This window comes from Xyrauchen texanus, chromosome 34, assembly GCF_025860055.1.
Source record: "Xyrauchen texanus isolate HMW12.3.18 chromosome 34, RBS_HiC_50CHRs, whole genome shotgun sequence".
NCBI classification, from domain to species: Eukaryota; Metazoa; Chordata; class Actinopteri; order Cypriniformes; family Catostomidae; genus Xyrauchen; species Xyrauchen texanus.
Genome location: NC_068309.1, coordinates 12,057,512 through 12,075,767, shown reverse-complemented (window position 1 = coordinate 12,075,767; position 18,256 = coordinate 12,057,512). Strand labels below are relative to the sequence as shown.

The following is an 18,256-nucleotide window of genomic DNA, read 5'->3' as shown; positions in this document are numbered from 1 at the left end:
TCAGGACACTTATTTCATTAATTTACCATTAACATAATAGCTTACAGCACCTTTAAGTTTTTATATGTGCGAAATATGGAATTTCACTTTTTGGAAGACTAGCAATATGAAATACGAGTTGCATGTAGGGTTAGGCAGTATACCAGTACTATGAAATATCGTTTTACCAAAACATTTAAAACGGTACGAAATAATCTTGTTGCTAATTTCGGTACCATTCTACAGTTTGGCACTATTAGCAAAATATTACGGGAGACATTTTGTTTTGATGAAATCAATGACAGTTTGACAATCAAATTAAAATCTTGATATGGTCAAGTCTGATCACTAAACAGCAAAAGAATGTCATTTAATTAAAGAGTCTATACGCGCTGCACACTTCAGAATGAAGCTGCTCTGCTCTCTGTCATACTTCACACACACATAAACAAACAGTTTGCACGTGATCCACATAATGTGGTGTGTTTAGTGTATGAGGGGCTGTGAACACTCACACAAACTCCGGTGCTGCTCTGAGATTTCACCTCGTGAAAATATCAGCATTTCATTTAGAATGTGGACCTTATTATAAACTACCACACAGGAGAAACTCAAAGGTCCATCAAAATAAAAGTTTCACCAAAATAAAATCTCTGATTAACTGGATGCTTGACATTGAAAACAATAAAACAGAAAAACATTACTAATGTTGGAAAAGTATTATATTCAAATAACAATAATAATACTGATAACAATAGTTTTATTATCACTATCATATATTTTTCTATCAGAGATGTTTCTCAATAATGTTTTCATTTATTCTGTGAAGCTCTGCTGTGCAGCATTTTATATGTTAAAAAAAAAAACTTTTTGTTGAACATTATTATATTTCATTTGATTAAAGCTTTATGTATGCATTTGATTAAACACTGTTTTGATGATAACAATTAAAACATTTAATTAAAATAAAACACTGAATCAAGAAAAATGTAAATGGAAAATTTGCAACTGCAAGATTTACTATGGGTTCTTTTAATCAAGTCCTTTTCTGTCCATTTCATCAGTAATCTGAGGCCATTTATTTGTTACCAAAGTATCAATTTAGTTTCTATATTGAGGTACCAGGGCTGGTGTCGTACCGAAGCTAAAATGTTGGTATTGGAGCAACCTTAGTTGCCTGTGACCCTTTTCCACCAAAATGGAGCTGGTTCTCGTGCCGGAGCCCATGGCCGTCGCTAGTAGGATGAAATGTGGTGACAATGCTAGGGGCCCACACAAAATAAAAATGGGCAATATTGGTGAAATAAGCCTACAAATCAATGTCACCCATCTCCCCTCCCCTCCCTAAAAAATGATTAAGCCGTATGGTTTGCTCATGCTTAAGAGAAATTACCTCAGGATGACAAAGAGCTGAGCAACCCAACAAACAGGAAAGTCCTGCCCCAACCAGTGAACACCACCAATCAGACGCTGTTCTGAAAACAGTTTTGGTATCCACTATGTCGATTCGGCATTGCAAGTCTGACACAAAGACTGTGTCTTGTTTGGAAGGCTGCGTCCTCCGGAGGTCACATTTGTCAGTCGCATACGTTATCGAGGCTGTCTTGTTTTAGAAAAGAGAGTAGGACACTTTAAATGCAGCCTTCGAATGCGACCTTTATTCCCTTCATAGGAATTCGGAGGATGCATGAGGGTTATCCTTTGTGGGCACTAACAACCCACAATTATTTTCTTCAAAGAAAATAAAATTACAAAAATGACGCCAATTTGCCAGTAAATATGATGTTCAAACACAAGGAATGTTAATTCCCAAGTTGAAGTACCTCAGTAGATGGGTGCAGAGTATATTATATGTATAATTATATTAATATATAATTGAAATAAAGTATTAGACTAAAAGTCATTTCTATTTACATCATTATAACTCTCCTAAACTCGGTGAGAGGTGTTTAAAGGAGAATTTCATTATGAGGATGCTACATGTAAAATCTAAACTAATGTGACATTAAAATGTATTATCATTATCTATGTTTCCATCCAAGTTGCAAATATATTTTTGTGGAAAAAAAACATATCGCAAAAACAATGTGCTGACATGTGCTGACACCCATCAAAGGGTGTTCAAAAGGATGAAATTGTCTCTTCCGGAGAATTTGTAGACACTGTGAGTTTTTTATTAATAACATAATGGCAGTTTAGAGCAAATGTCTCATGTTTGGGAACGATAGCGCGACACAAACTTCTGGGAGCGCTATGTATGTATTGGGGTGGCTGCGGCTCGGGTGGTAGAGCGGGTTGTCCAATAATCGCAGGATTGGTGTTTCTATTCCCAGCCCACACGACTCCACATGCCGAAATGTCCTTGGGCAAGCCACTGAACCCCAAGTTGCTCCCAATGGCATGCTACCACCTTGCATTGCAGCTCTGCCGTCATTGGTGTGTGAATGTGTGTGTGAATAAGATGCAGTGTAAAGTGCTTTGACTACCGTATGCGGCCAACAAATGCGACCTCTGGAGGACACAGCGTTCCAAAGGAGACGCAGCCGTTATTTCAGGATGACCAGAGCAACATTTCAGATGCGATGATTGGCCTGCCGGTTAGTCCAGTAATGAACAAGTTTTTCAGTCACATTACCTTTTTGATGCACATCTTTTACTCCTAACAAATTCAATAGGAGTTAATTTGGTAAATGAGTTTCCATCATAAATTATGCACATTTCTTCTTATTGATTAAAAAATGTATCCACCTCAAGCGAGCATATAATTTTTTTTATGCATGTTTTGGAGATATGTTCGCATCTTGGTGTTTCCATCTGTTAGGTTTATGGACTAATTTTGGCCACTAGAGGCCCTCATTGCATTTAATTTCAGTTTTCCGCCTTTGTATCATGTGTTATTGTTTTCACCTGTGCCTCATTTCTCTGTGAGTGTATTTAAGTGGCTCTGTTCCTCTGTTCTATGCTCAGGGTATGATATGTTGAGACCAACCTTTCTAGTCGTTTGTTGAGGAATTTAGAGGAGTATTCAACCATCCTCTCCAAGGCCGAGAAGCCTCGAAGGAGCTTCTGTCCATTAAGCAAGGCAATCGTAGCATGGCGGAGTATGCCATTCAGTTCCGCACCATCGCAGCAACAAGATGCTGGGGCAAAGAGGTCCTTATAGTTTTCTTCCAGAATGGTCTCTTAGAGGCCATCCAAAATGAGCTTGCCACCAAAGACCCACCTGACAGTCTCAAGGTCCTCGTAGATATGGCCATCTGCTTTGACAACCGGCTAAGAGAGAGAGTGTGTAGCCATCAGCTTGTCAGCCCAACCCCTTTGCACCCTTTGGCCCAAGTCTTCCAAGAACCCCCTGAACCTATGCAGCTGGGAAGTACCAGGATTGCCCCTGCTGAAAGCGACCATCGCATGAGGGATCGGCGCTGCCTTTACTGTGGCTTATCAGGGCACTTTCGAGTTGCCTGTCCCGAGTTCTTGGGAAAAGCCCCATCCCGTGCAGACAGGGGAGGTCTGTGATGGGAGCTTCCCTAACTGCTCCCCTCACCAATTCAGGATTATTCCTTCCAGTCACACTTTCCTGGTACGATCATAACCACTCCATGCAGGCTTGGGTGGATTCAGGTGCAGCTGGAAATTTCATGGACTTTTCCCTGGCTAAGAAGCTCTGTATTTCCTGTGAATCCCTTCCCTTTCCTCTGACTGTTACTGCTCTAGATGGATGATCTTTGGGCCATGGAAAGATAACACATCAGATATTCCCTCTATACCTTTCCATTTTCCATCTAATTCAGTCTCCCAACTTCCCTGTAGTCCTTGGGCACTCCTGGCTTCTGCAGCATAATCTCGACTGGTCCACCAACACAGTCCTAGAATGGGGTCTCACCTGTCATGCCGCCTGCATTTTCTCGAGTTCCCCTGACACCACTCCCAAGTCCTAAGAACTTCCTGATCTCTCTCTCGTGTTCCCCCTGTTTATCACAATATCCAGGAGGGCCACCACATTACCCCCCACATAGGAAAGACAGTCATATGTGTTTGGAACAACATAAGGATGAGTAAAATAATTGTATGTATTTATTTATTTATTTTGGTTAAGTTTACGTTTATTTTAAACTTGCACTTAGTAACTTGTCTTTTTGTCATCTTGGACTTACACTAACACCTAGCGGCTTGGATGCAGCATCATATAAAATCAATAGTTTTCAGTTTCAGATTTCATTGTAGTATGTACAATGTAGTAGTCACAGTCAGCCATGATTACTTTAATCAATGAGTGAAAGTGTCAAATAACAGGATGGATACTGAGATTAAGCGAGTTGTATTCAGCTGGTCATTTGATTCTAACATGGAAGCCCTGATGTGCAGACCCTCTCTATGTAGAATAAAAAAGCTTTTATAAAATTACTGACTGGTTCTTCATTATAATGTGAGTTGTCATGATTTCCTACATATATCGCAAAGTTAAGATTCATGTATTTTAGGAGTGAAACTTTTTTAACAAGGAAAAAAATACTGAGCGCACCTTCAAGTTTATTTTCAAAGGCATCATAACTTTAGACAACAAAATAAAAATATTGCCCATCATGTTACAGTTGCCCCCAGCTTTTATTTTTACACAGTGTACTGTTACTTTAGATTGTAGTATGGTCGCACAGTGGACGCTAATGAATAAATGATCGATCAGCCAATGAGAATGCAGGATCAGTGGTCCGGCTGTCTAACATATGTATTCAGAGCGTATGGAACATCAGTCACAATCCAAGACAGGCCCTCATCATGACTTCATCAGACCCTCAACAGATTTGAAGGTCATCGCCTGCTCATTAACACTCTCATTAATTATCCAAATCGATTGTGAGTGATTGCTTTTTCCCAGAGACTCACATTGTGTCTTTAGGGTTGATTTCCCAAGCTGCTTTGCATGGAGCAGAGTGAAATAGCTTTATGATAAGCATCTCTTCCTCACCACCCTCCGTTACCCCGTATCACATTTATGTCTATCAAACCCTTTGACGCTCCTAATGCTTTCAGTGCTGCTGGAAAATGGGAACATCTCTCACATTAGTTGAATATGCTCCAGGCGAGACCCAATGAGAGTGTGAAGGAGTTGTTGTGTGATTTCGGTATCAAATCTAAGTCTGCTTGAGCGTCAAGCCCAAATTTTATCACACAGTCGGCTTGGAGGTTGTAAATCATTATGCTGTAATTTAGCCACATAATCCCATCCATGTCCAAAGGACTGAAATGAAGATAATCCGTCAGGGTTGGATCTCTTTTCATCCCTTTCGGCTCATGCTTATTTCATTAAAGAGAGTAACTAAGAACCATATAAATGATAAGGCTGGAGGGACATAATTTTTTTTTTTTTGTGATTAAAGGGATAGCTCAACTAAATAAGAAGATTTTGTCGTCATTAACTCACCCTCATGTCTTTCCAAATCCGCATGACTTTCTTTCTTATGTGGAACACAAAAGACATGTTATGGATTAATATCCTCAGTCAACTTTTGCTTTCATTGTATGGAAGTTAAAGTGAATGGTGAGTAAGTAGTGACAGAATTTTCATTTTCAGTTGAACTGTTCCCGTTAAATGAAAAATGTGTAATCATTTACTCACACTCATGTTGTTCTAACCCTGTATTACTTATTCTTGATTTTTTTCATCTTCTGTGAAACACAAAAAGAGATTTTAGGCAGAATGCTTTCTTTACTTACCATTCACTTTTATAACCATACAATTATATGTTTTCCATACAATTAAAGTGAATGGTGACTGAGGCTGTCATTCCGCCAAATATCTGCTTAAGTTTTCCACAGAAGAAACTAAGTCTGATATAGGATTTGAAACAACATGAGGGTGAGTAATCCCTTTTAAAACACCAGATTGGCAATGCGTCACTCTCAGCATCTAGTTGTGAGTGTGCAACATTGATCTGATGTGCGATTAACACTATACAGTAAATGTCCAATCCAGGCCACTGAGCTGCATGGGTCAGATCCACTGAGAGAATTAGGACGGAAAAGAGGAAATTAATTCTTTTGTGCTTCTTCCACTGATTTCTATTTGCCATTTCATCTCTTTTCATCTTGCCTTTCTAATCAGTCTTCTATCACATGGAGACAAAGGGAGGGGATTGTGAGTGAAAATTAAACCTCAACATTTTAGCATTTATGTGCTGCCAGGATGGCCAGTCTCTCCAGATGCACTTTGTCTGGCTTTCAGGTTAGCTGCCGCTGCGATAATAGCCAGACGAGACGGAGAGAGAAAAAAAACAACCTTGATTATTCGCCAATTTTGACTGCCGGTCTATTGAAACCCTGCAGAGGGCACATTGTGGAAAAAATTGATGTAAAAGTAAGGCTGAAATTCATACCCCTTATGCCTCCCTTCCTAAAATGTCCCATATGACATCACTTACTGTAGGTCAATATGCTTTGGGCTACGGTATCGGAACTTATTGCATGCATACTTGTTCTGACAAGAAATATCCGTGTTAATGAACTGCATTAAACAGACTAATTGGAAAAGGCGAGAGCTGTTGAGATAGCAGGGACACCCACAAACGTCTAGCACGTTATGCCCTCTCAGGCACTATTTGTTTGGTGGGTTCTCTTAAAGGCATAGTTCACCCAAAAATGACAATTATGTCATTAACTTACGTTCACATTGTTCCAAACCTGTATGGCATTCTTCCATGGAACACAAAAGGGAATGTTAACAGAATAACAGCCTCGGTCACCAGTAACTTCCATTTCATCTTTTTTAATGGCATCCTTCATTCCAAACAAAGTGAATGATGACTAAAGCCAAGCGTACATTATACATGCAGTCTACGCTCTACAACTCACAGTCCACTCCTCCCCAACTGAAGCCATGTGTACACCTGGTATTAAGATGCACTTGGGGTGATCCGATCACAAATGTACAAGCGATACACATAACTGTTAGACCTGGCTGTCTCTTTTGACCCCTGGTGTTTGGATTTAGAGGAGAGAGTCTTTGATTTCATGAGGACATACTTCAGTCAATATGTATTACTGAATGATAATAAAGTGCAAAAAATTAAAAGACGAGAAAGAAAAGTGCTAAAAATCGGTGCCCAGTTTCTTAATTACTGTATTCACAAACATGACTTTTAAAGCAGAATAGTGGATAGTCCACTAAAACAGTTATTTTAGTGCAATACCTGTAACAGAGCTTCTGATGTGCATGCTGCTCAGACATAGGTGGCCAAAAATATTGGCACCCATGTTAAATATGAATGAAATGTGAATTTTTTCTTTATCCTTTTGATCTTTCAATTGAAACAGGGAAAATATCTCATTATTAAATATACAGTTTTCTCCAAAATGCAGTTATTGGCACCCTTTTATTCAATACTGTTTGCAACCTCCCTTTGCCAAGATAACAGCTTTGAGTCTTCTGTTATAATGTCTAATGAGGTTAGAGAACACCTGGCAAGGGATATGAGAACATTCTTCCAGACTCTCTACACTTCAAATGCATAGGTCCATGTTGGTGGACTCTCCTCTTCAGTTCACCCCACACATTTTCTATGGGGTTCATGTCAGGGGACTGGGATGGCCATGGCAGAACCTTGATTTTGTGGCCAGTGAACCATTTTTGTGTTGATTTTGATGTTTGTTTTGGATCATTGTCCTGCTGGAAGATCCAACCAGGGCCCATTGTAAGCTTTCTGACAGAGGCAGCCAGGTTTTGATTTTTTTATCTGTTGGTATTTGATAAGAGTCCATGATACCATGTATCAACATTAAAGATTCAGCACCACATTGAACCGTGGGAATTGGGTACTCCTTCATCTCTTTGTGCACCAAATACATCTCTTGTTGTTTGCTGCCAAAAAGCTATTTTTTTGTTTCATCTGACCACAGAACCCGGTCGCATTTGAAGTTCCAGCAGTGTCTGGTGAACTGAAGATGCTTGAGTTTGTTGTTGAATGAGAGCAGAAGTGTTTTTCCTTGAACCCCTCCCAAACAACTTGTTGTGATGTAGGTGATATCTGACTTTTTCAAAAAAGTTTTAATTTAATTTTTATTTAAAAATATTTATTTAATAATGAGATATTTACCCTCTTTCAATTGTTTTACTTCAATTATAGTTTCCTAATATCTTGCCCTCCTCTTGCACTCTATATTTAATTGGCTGTGGCTCATTTTTGGTCTTTTACTTCACGGGACGTTGCGCACACTTGGCAATAAGACAGCTAGATGTCAAGCTGTTTTGAAAACTGTCATAGCTTCTGGGACTAGTCTCGGCCTGCCGTAGGAGTGCACACAACAAGACAGTTCGTTGTGAGATCTGTGACTTCTCGTCCAATCGCCGACTCAAAGCATCATAGGAGATTAGCTTGTGTCCACTAGGCTTAATGTAGACTTGTACAGGTAGTACATCTCCGTTTGTGTTTAACAATAGAAAAATGTTATATGGGTTTGGAACAACATGGTGAGTAAATAATAACAGAATTTTATTTTTAGGTGAACTATTCCATTTAAACATTTCAACCATTTATAATGGTTTAAATAGAGCATGACATCCACCAGGCTGTCTGGTTACTCAAAAACAGTTCTATAAGACATAGGCTTATAGCTCTCTTTTTTAACTTAGTTTAACTGTGTTTATGCATCCATCCGTGCTATTTTTCAATTGTTTTCCTTTGTAAACATTCACAAAATTACATCTTTGACCATCCCCCTGTGTCTAGCTGTTTATTCAGCATCTTGCGCAAAACTTAAAATAGCTAAACTTAAAAAAGCATTCTGTTCTATTCATGCCTCTATGTCTTGTGTTTTTTGCACAATGACATCTTTGGTGTGAACAGCAACTTTGAGTAATTTATATAATAACAGGTTTTGACTCAACAATGGTTCTGAAATACCTTTATCACTCTAGTCAAGGTAGTTCACAAATAAGTAACACAAGTATGGGTGATTTGGAAGTCTGCTACACCTCACAATCATGGTACTCACTTCCTCCAAGGGCAATTTCTGCCCTTTTTCCAAGAACAGAGACAAATTGATGAGAAATTAATTTCAGAGTGCCTGCTTTGTAAGTGCCCAGTAAGAAGTGTGCCCTCTGTACAGAATACACTTATCTGTTCTGCTCTTGCACCAGGCTAAGTCATTCCATTACATTCTCACAGCACTGACATTCCCAATGTAGTTGTTAGGACACTTAGGTGGTGGTAGCATAGCAACCTATGGTGTGTTCGTTCTGGTTGCTCAAGGTCATCATGTAAATTCAGTCCAGTTCTATGGCAGTAGGCTGATGTGAATGGAAAGGCAGGATATGCACAATAGCTGATTGCCAATACAGACTGCCCATAGCTGCATTTCAAATGTGTTTAGTGGCCTCTTTTTGTGCTAACATCCTTCCTGAGTTGTGCTACATTGTAGAATAATTCATATTACCCCTTCACAGCAATGCTATGTGAACCTTGAAACACAAAAGTTATCATTTAGCACTGAATGTCATGATAGTGTAGCATTTAGCCTCAAACACATACAAAACTAATGCTTGAGGAAGGCACTGATGGTGAAATAGTACTCATGTTGAATGTGTGGACTAGTTGCTAAAGAACTGGGCTAGTAACTGAAATGTTGCAGGTTCAAACCCATCAATAAGCACCATTGTGACATTTGAAGGACATTTGGCATTTAAAGGAATAGTTGACCCAAAAATGGAAAATTCTCTCATCCCTCACCCTCATGCCATCCCAGATGTGTATGGGTTCAGTGGGTGCCAGAATTTTGACACTCCAAAAAGCACATAAAGGCAGCACCTGCTGACCTATGTGATTTTTGGGGCTTCAAAATGTTGGCACCCATTGAACTACAGAGCTGAAATAGTCTTCTAAAAAGCCTTGTTTGTGTTCTGCTGAAGAAAGTCAGTCATACACATCTGGGATGGCATGATGGTGAATACATGATGAGAGAATCATTTTTGGGTGAACTATTCCTCTAAAGGGATATTTCACCCAAAATTAAAATTATCCCACCATTTACTTACCCTCATGTTGTTTCAAACCCATGTGACTATTTCTTCTGCAGAACCAAAAGGAGATGTTGTTAACACTAATTTATACTTGCTGCAAACAGGCTTCTTTTATTCACCTTAAAAAAACTGACATTTTTGTTCTGATAAAGTGTATGTTTAGTGATATTTCGCTTGTTTTAGCAAATCCCAGAAATTCTTGACCTAGAGAAATGGTGAATAAGGGTGACATTCTGCTGATCATCTCCTTGTATGTTTGACAGAAGTAATATGGGTTTGAAACAACATGAGGCTGCATAAATAATGGCAGAATTGTAATTTCTAGGTAAACTATACCTTTAAGAGTGCCTATAGGAAAGGCAATGTAATCATATATTATGTTGTTACTGGTTATTCAGGGTGAGGACGTTTCCAAAGGAGTCAGCTCTGCTGGGCCGGGACACAGTGCGAGCGCTCATGTACTACGCGCTGAAGGTGTGGAGTGACATCGCCCCACTCAACTTCCATGAGGTGGCTGGCAATGAGGCAGACATCCAGATTGACTTTACCAAAGCGGACCACAATGACGGCTACCCCTTTGATGGACCCGGTGGCACAGTGGCCCACGCCTTTTTTCCCGGAGAGCGATTCACAGCTGGTGACACACACTTTGACGATGAGGAAGCCTGGACATTCAGGTCACCAGGTGAGTGCGTGAATGGGTGAGTCTTTGTTGCCTTGATAATTGTGTCTGTCTGATGTGGTGTCTCTCAGCCAGTCCACAAGACTTACTGTCTGAAAGCAACAGATGCAGTTGCTCATTCTTCTCTCTTGGGTCTTGACCATCTCCAAGATGCACCTCCTTGCAAGTTAGAAGTGCAACCATTTGCAGAGAGCCACAAGGGTGATAATTAGCTTGGGGCAGGTGGGGTCCCAGTTACACAAACCTGCCCAGCCATTGAACCTCTGGTAGGATTGGTTCAAACCACCTAGCTTCCCTCTCTTGTGGCTGTGGGCCATATGCTCATTGACAGCAGCTGAGTCTGCCCTAATTAGACCCCCATCAGACATGCATCTTTTTGCATAGGCCTTTGGCAGGTACGGGTGTAATGTGAGGGATTGGAGAAATAGAGAAAGCGAGTGGGTTAAGTCTCTCTTGAATATCACAAGCTTTTCACCACCCACTTTTACTATTTCAGCCATTGGATGGTAAATATAATTGGATAATAACTGTTCCCTATGAGAAGCAAAGGTGTATTATAGGGGGAAGTTTACCAGCCTGAAAAGCTGAGTCCTCCATTAGGCTGTTTAAGACAGCTTACTGGAGACATTTGTTCTCAAAATATTAGGAGTTCCCACCCCAGCAAAAAAATCATTAAATAAAATGCTCTATCCTATAATCACAAACGACTGTGACTGGTCCATTCCGGTCCATCGTTACCAGGGTTAAAAGAAGTAACATAAAAGAAGTTAAAAAAAAGACACTGGACCTCACACTCATATTCACTTATGCAGTGGTCTGGATGACAACGGCTTGCACTGGGAAAGGTTTATAGGTATTAAATTAACAAATTAGTGTAAAGTAAATTATTTCATCAAATAAAGCAATATAATGTGCTCTTTGTGACAGAAAAGTTTATTCATTGTACCTTACCAGTTGGAAAAATCCTTCAGGCTGCTGCAGCAGGGCTATTGTAGTATTAACAATAGCCCTGCATATTTTATTACATTTTTATTTCTATATAATTTTAAATTTGTCCTTTTAAATTGAGTGTATTTTTTGTTAGTTTCAACTCTAAGATTGTTAACTTTGGTTTTAGTTTTTCCAGTGTATTTCAGTATGATTGTTTTGATTTTAGTTTTTTAGACTGCCAAAGTTGTGTGTGTTGTTATATTATTATTTAAATATGATTAACAAAGTTAATCTAATCTAGTGTTATAGTTTTCTACTGGCATTTTCATGTTTAATAAAAGCGGGTTGATAATGTTTAACATTTTATAGTATATTGTCAATGAATTGGTCATTTTTTAGGTCATTTTTATTTTAGTTTAGTTTGTTTTTTCAACAACAATGCTGCTACAACATGGGCAGCCATCTTGATTGTTTTGAGTTGAATTGATCACATGACTGCGTGACATGACAACAAATACGTAATAGTTTTCAGATATATCCGTTTTCCCTGTCCACGCTACAACTTGAAGACAGCATTTTCAAATGTATCTTCTTTGGAGAGCATTCTTGAAAGCTCTGTTTTCGCTGTTAAAAATGCTGTCTCAGTGTGGATGGAAATCCAAAACGTGGAGTAAAAGATGTGTTTTCAAACGAAAACGTATTAGTGTGGATGTGGCCTTAGATAAAAAAAAAAATCCAATAATGCATTTTTGTTTCAGATGAAATTAAAAAGTTTTTATTCAGTTTAAGTTTTCGATATCAATAATAACATTGATCTGCACCATATCCCTACCCCCTTTATGATAACTGTTAATCTAATGATCTTTCCTATTTATATGAACTCGACAGACACCGCCGAGCATCCCAACCCCTTCTTCCTCTTTCAATATTGATGAAGGCAAGGTCCTCCACCTCTTTGTGTGTGTTCATCTGACTGTTCATAATAACATGTCCATTTCCATGTTTTCACTTCATTAACTGTCCATCTAATGAACACACCATCTGCACCTGTCCCTCCCATATGGTCGCCAAGTACTCTCCACTCATCATCACCAGTCATTGTAACTGGCCCAAGACCTCTGCATCAGCCAAAAATGTCCTGATTTATTCACCTGTTATTTGTTATCTTTTTTGTTCTCAGACTTGAGTACTTGAGATGTACTGAGACAAATAAAGGTGCTGTTTTTATGTTTGACTGCGTATGACTGTATGCCTTTTGCGCTGGGCAGTATGATAATGCAACAAGAAGTGCAACAATAAATGTCTACATGTTTTCTCAAGCCGGCCCCAGCTTCCTCCTTTCCATAATTGTTACAAATATATATACATATATATAATATATACTATATGCCACCAGTGGGTGGTACATTTTCATTATTTACACGTGATAGCAAAGAAAAGGCATGGACTGTTGTGAAAATGCAAAGTGGGACATGTCCCAAACTAGACCAGATATGGAAAACCTTTTGTTGAAAGGTGTTGTTTGGCACAATACAAAGCAGAGATAAGTAGTTTGCCACATAAATCTAGATCATAAATGATGTGCAGTTATGGGTGTGCATGCTTATGGTTTGTTGCAAAGTCCCACCCATTTGAGAGCTCGTCCAGTCATTGTATAGAGAATCCAGGCTTTCAGGCAGGACAAAAATACATTGAAAGTCAAATGTCCAATAAGCAATTAGATGCAGATTCAATGCAAATAGCATAGAGAATAACAGCGTTTGGGCAGGACCCAAATTTAGAGCCCCTCGTCCAATGAACATCGATCTTTTGCGCCATTGACACAAATGGTACATCGCTATAGTGATATCTGATGTGTGATATTTTATACATTTATTTGCTAAAATATTCAAATACACAAATAATATGTGATTTATATAGATCATTTCTATATTTATTAAACTTGTCATTGCCACATTTATGCAATTTTTTTGGGAAGCTGTGCTTCCTATTTAGTTTTAAAGCAATCACAACTGACATGCCATATCTGTGTTCTAGAAATACTCATAGATTTAAGTCATAGTTCTTACCCCTGCATGTTGAAACCTTCCTTTGATACAAAGCAAGTTGATAGCTCCAAGGAAGTTGTAAGGTCACATGGAAAATGCAAACCTTAAAGGCTCAGCACATTTCTCAGACCTTAATCTGCTTTAAAAAAAGACAGCTCTTATCATGCAAACAAGAGGATGAGTAATTGCATTTTCCTTTTCCCCATCTCCAACTCTCTCCCTCTAGCTCTGTCTGGAGAACTGTAATCATATTGATTCTGACACAACAAAGATCCTTCCCTTTGAGGGAACTGTTAAAAAAGGAGGAAGGAAAGTTCTGCGGTATGTACAGTATAATCCATTCTTAATTGAGACAAGACAGAATCCAAAATGCTCTGTCTGAGATTGCGGGCAGCCTTGCGAGGCATCCGGGGCATCCCGCGTTCCCATGGGCCAGATTAGCGTAACTTGAGGTGTGTCTGTGTTGTTATGACAGTGGGCAGATTGCTTTTATTAATTATGCCGCCGTTAGCTGCTCACTAAAGCAGACTCATTAGTGCAGCCAAAAAAAGGCTCATTAAGCAGGTGCATTTCTGATAAAATTTTCCAATTTGGCATTAGCCTGCGATTCGCTATTCGTTTGAGGGGGGGAGGGGGGCATGTTTGTGTGTGGAGAGAGTGAAGAGGGGAAAAAAATCATCCTGGTCCATTATCGTCTATTTTTCAGAGCCACCAGTCATTAGTTAGACTGTCGTTGACTTGCTTTTTCAAAACCCTGCAGAAGAGAGCTCTCTTCACTTTTGTAAAGAAGGTAATTTTAAGAAATCATCAAAATCATGTCTATGCCTTGATGATGTTAATGACATTTCGATTTGATGAGCCAAAACTGCATATTTGCTTTCACTGGAGCAATCTTTTTAAATCGGCAAAAAGGGAAACATAAATTATGGCCATAGAAATAGTTTACACTAGAATAGTTTTGACTTTTCAATTTTATTTTCATATTGTCCTTTTCAATTTTCATAGAACATTTTTTTTTTTGTTTTAGAGTTTGTTTTCAGTTTTCCCATTTAAATTAAAGTATATACTGTATGTGTTGTTGCTTTGTACTTACATTTAAAGTACCTGCATTTAATTATAACTGTAGATACACTGTTAAACCTAACCCTTATTTGACTTCCTTTTTTCTGTGGAACAATGATGTGACCAATGATGTATCCATGCAACTCGTGCAATATATTCCAAGTCTTCTGAAGGCATAAAATAGACTATGTGAGGAACAGACCGAAATTTAACTCACCGTTTAATTTTAATCTTATATTCCACTGTAGATCTCAAATGTCAGTCTCATTTCTGTATTTTTTCTCGTATTCAAACTTATTTCCACGTAACGATCATTCATTTGACATGCAAGACCCATTTTGACGTAACCAAATTAAAAGAATATAAATATTTAAAAATGCATCTCGAGACACCTGCTTTCTGTTACTTTGCACTAGCTATTTTAACACAAAGCAACATTGACGTCAAACCTACTGCGGCATGTTTTTACGCTGCATATTTGAACTCAAATTAGAGTTGGACTTGGAATATGGCGCATAGGCAGGATAGACGACATTTGTGGTAATTTAATCATTCATTCTGTGGAAAAGAACAGTGTGAACATTCTTCAAAACTTCTCCTTTTGTGTTCTACGAAGGAAAGAAAGTCTTTTAAAAAGACATAACGAATTATAAATAATGAAAGAATTTAAATGTTTGTGTGAACTCTATCGCTAAAAGATTAGAACCTGCAGTGTGCCCCTGAAAGCTTCCTCACTAAGTAAAAATCCATCAGGTCCTGTGTCTTCTGTTTTCCAAAATCTTCAAAGTGCATTATGCTAATGCAAATGCAGGCACCCACATGGAGGTGCCTAGGCCATGTTAATGATACACAGCTCATTTCGAGTCTTAATCTTAATCAGCATATCACAGTTTTAATCCTCTGTCCCACTCAGAGAAGCTTGACTAACTGTGTTCTTCTTATACAAACCTGCAGAGCAAGGGAACCGTTACGGTTTTTGGCTTTTTTTCACGGCTTCAGCTTCAGGGCCCTACTGAGTCTCTCTCTCTCTCTGTCTATCTATCTGTAGATCTCTCTATATTTTTATCTCTCTCTCTCTCTCTCTCTCTCTCTCTCTCTCTCTCTCCATTCCAACGTTTCCAATGAAAATTTTCTGGCACTGACTACATTTATGTTGCTATTTAACAGAAAAGAGTGAATGTTTCTTTGGCTGGTTGCGTCACTCAGATCTGTCTGTACTAAAATGAGTGCAGGGATAATGAAAGAGGTAACATTTAATCTCACAGTCCTCCTCATCAATCACAAGCTCATTGTGTTGAAAACAACAGTGTAGCTGGACATTTTGAACTATTCCCAATTGAATCGGTGTGATTTCGAGAACATAATTGAACTGGATGTCTTCATCCTTATGAAACAAGGCAATCGAGGTTCAGAAAGAAAAAACACAAAAGATCTTTCCTCGACAGCATAGAATGCAAATTGGGATTTTTGCTGAAGTTTCCAGTTCCTCAGATCCCAGTAATCTCTTGTGAGTTTCAAAAGAGATCTCAACAGTGCCTCAAACTGGGTTTAGATTTGCTAAAATATCAAATCTACAATCAAAAATCAGGGATTGTTAGTATGAACTCTTGAACATTTCTTATCAAGTACACTGAGACCAACATTCTCTGGGCTTGACATTTCCTCTCCCTTCAGATTCCCACGGAATGGATCTGTTTGCAGTAGCAGTGCATGAATTCGGCCATGCCATAGGGCTCGCTCACACCTCTGCTATTGAGTCCATCATGCGGCCTTACTACCAGGGGCCAGTGGGTGACCCGCTCAAGTACAGCCTCCCATACGAGGACAAAGTTCGTGTCTGGCAGCTTTACGGTAAGAATGGTTGCCCTTTTTGTCACGTCTGGTTTCTTCCCCTCCTTTCTCTCCTCCTTTCCTTATCTCAGTCCTCCCAAACCTCCTACTGTAGCACGATGACGTACAGTAGTGGATCTAAACCTCTGCATAGTGGATTTTGGTGACATTGTGTATTTTTGTATTTTTGCTTTTTTATGCATTACATTGAGTTGTATATTACTTAGTATTACACTGAGACATTTGTTTAATGCAGCTTAGCTTTTAAAAAATGTCATAACCATGGATTTTGTTAATTACTTGAACTAGTTTTCCATTTCACCCACATAAAAAAAAACTAAATAAATTAAGCAATATATTCACATTACTCACTATAATGTGGTCCTCATTTTAACATCTATTATACATAAATACCCCTGCAGCCTGCATAAACTTTGAAGTGAGAAGAGCGATCATGCCATTTATGAATTTAATTAAACTGCAGCCCTTTGCGGTTTAATAATCACACAACATCTTATCGTGATTTTGATTTTAATTTATTATCGTGCAGCCCTAATATAAATGTGTGTGTGTGTGTGTGTTATATGAATAAATATATTAATGACCATTAAGTATGCTACAGTTATGACACAAAACATTTAAATGTGAATATGCATGTGCATTAAAACATCCACTACATCACCAAAATCTAGGAATAGATCCTCTACGTCATCATGCTACATTCTGCAACGAGTACCCTCTCAACCTCCTCCCCCCTTCATCAGTTAGTCAAAAGAACAGACACTGTCTCAGACTGTGTGAGCAGAGATCCTCAATCAAATACAGACACCCTGCTATCACTGTGTGAATCTTAGATGCTTTGGGATCGTTGCTGAAGAAGCTGGAAGTGACAAGCAGACAAATCGAAGGCACAATATACATGACAAAACAGACAGATTGATGCCATAATCTGTCAACAGTAAACAGATGGGTGAATTCACTAAACATTGGTGGCATAGTAATTCAATGCAAAAAAGTCTTATTTGCTAACTACACACAGTCCAGTTTCAGAGGAGCACTGATATAGTGCTGCATCATGTCAATTTTTATTAAGTCATTATGATTCTTTTCAGCGCAAACACACTTTTTATTCAATTGAATCGAATTGTAGAATTCTGTAAGTGAAGGCCATGTCCAAAATTGATTTTTCTGTATTTACGCCTCTCATCCACTGTGGAATGGTGTTTTCCTACATCGAAAAAGAGCACATTCAAATGCCCTCTCTAGTACCACATACTTGAAGATTGAAAACTGAAAATGCTGATTTCAAACGAAAAAAGATTAGTGTGGACAAGGCCAGATTAACTTCTTATTGTGACACAGGCAATAGTCATTTTTGGGCCACCCCCTAAAAAGCATCTTTGCAAGTATTGAATTGATGTTGTTGTTGTTATAATAATAATTATTATTATTATTATTAGCCTGTAATTGCGAAAACATTTCCACATGCAGTTTATTGTGCAAAAAGTACATAATTACAAAGAAATAACTTTTTGCAATAAAAACATTTAACTAGTCACAGGACCTTTTAGTGACAAATTGTTTTTTACAATGGTGGAGCGATACTGTACATTCCCAGTAAAGTATGCGAGATAGTGTTCCGAACAGATTTTTTTTTAGCTGCTTTGTGTTATTACTTTTGTAAATTAGGTGCCCAAAACAATGCAGACAGCA

General features: G+C 38.6%; 1 protein-coding gene across 1 annotated transcript in view; it reads left to right on the top strand.

The window, feature by feature from the left end:
- Nucleotides 1-18,256, top strand: part of mmp17a (matrix metallopeptidase 17a) — an 87,901-nt gene that overhangs the window by 47,847 nt on the left and 21,798 nt on the right. Inside the window, exons 4-5 of the mRNA XM_052103908.1 lie at nt 10,390-10,676; nt 16,388-16,564. Of these exons, the coding sequence (XP_051959868.1) occupies nt 10,390-10,676; nt 16,388-16,564 (464 nt within the window). The remainder of the gene's footprint in view (nt 1-10,389; nt 10,677-16,387; nt 16,565-18,256) is intronic.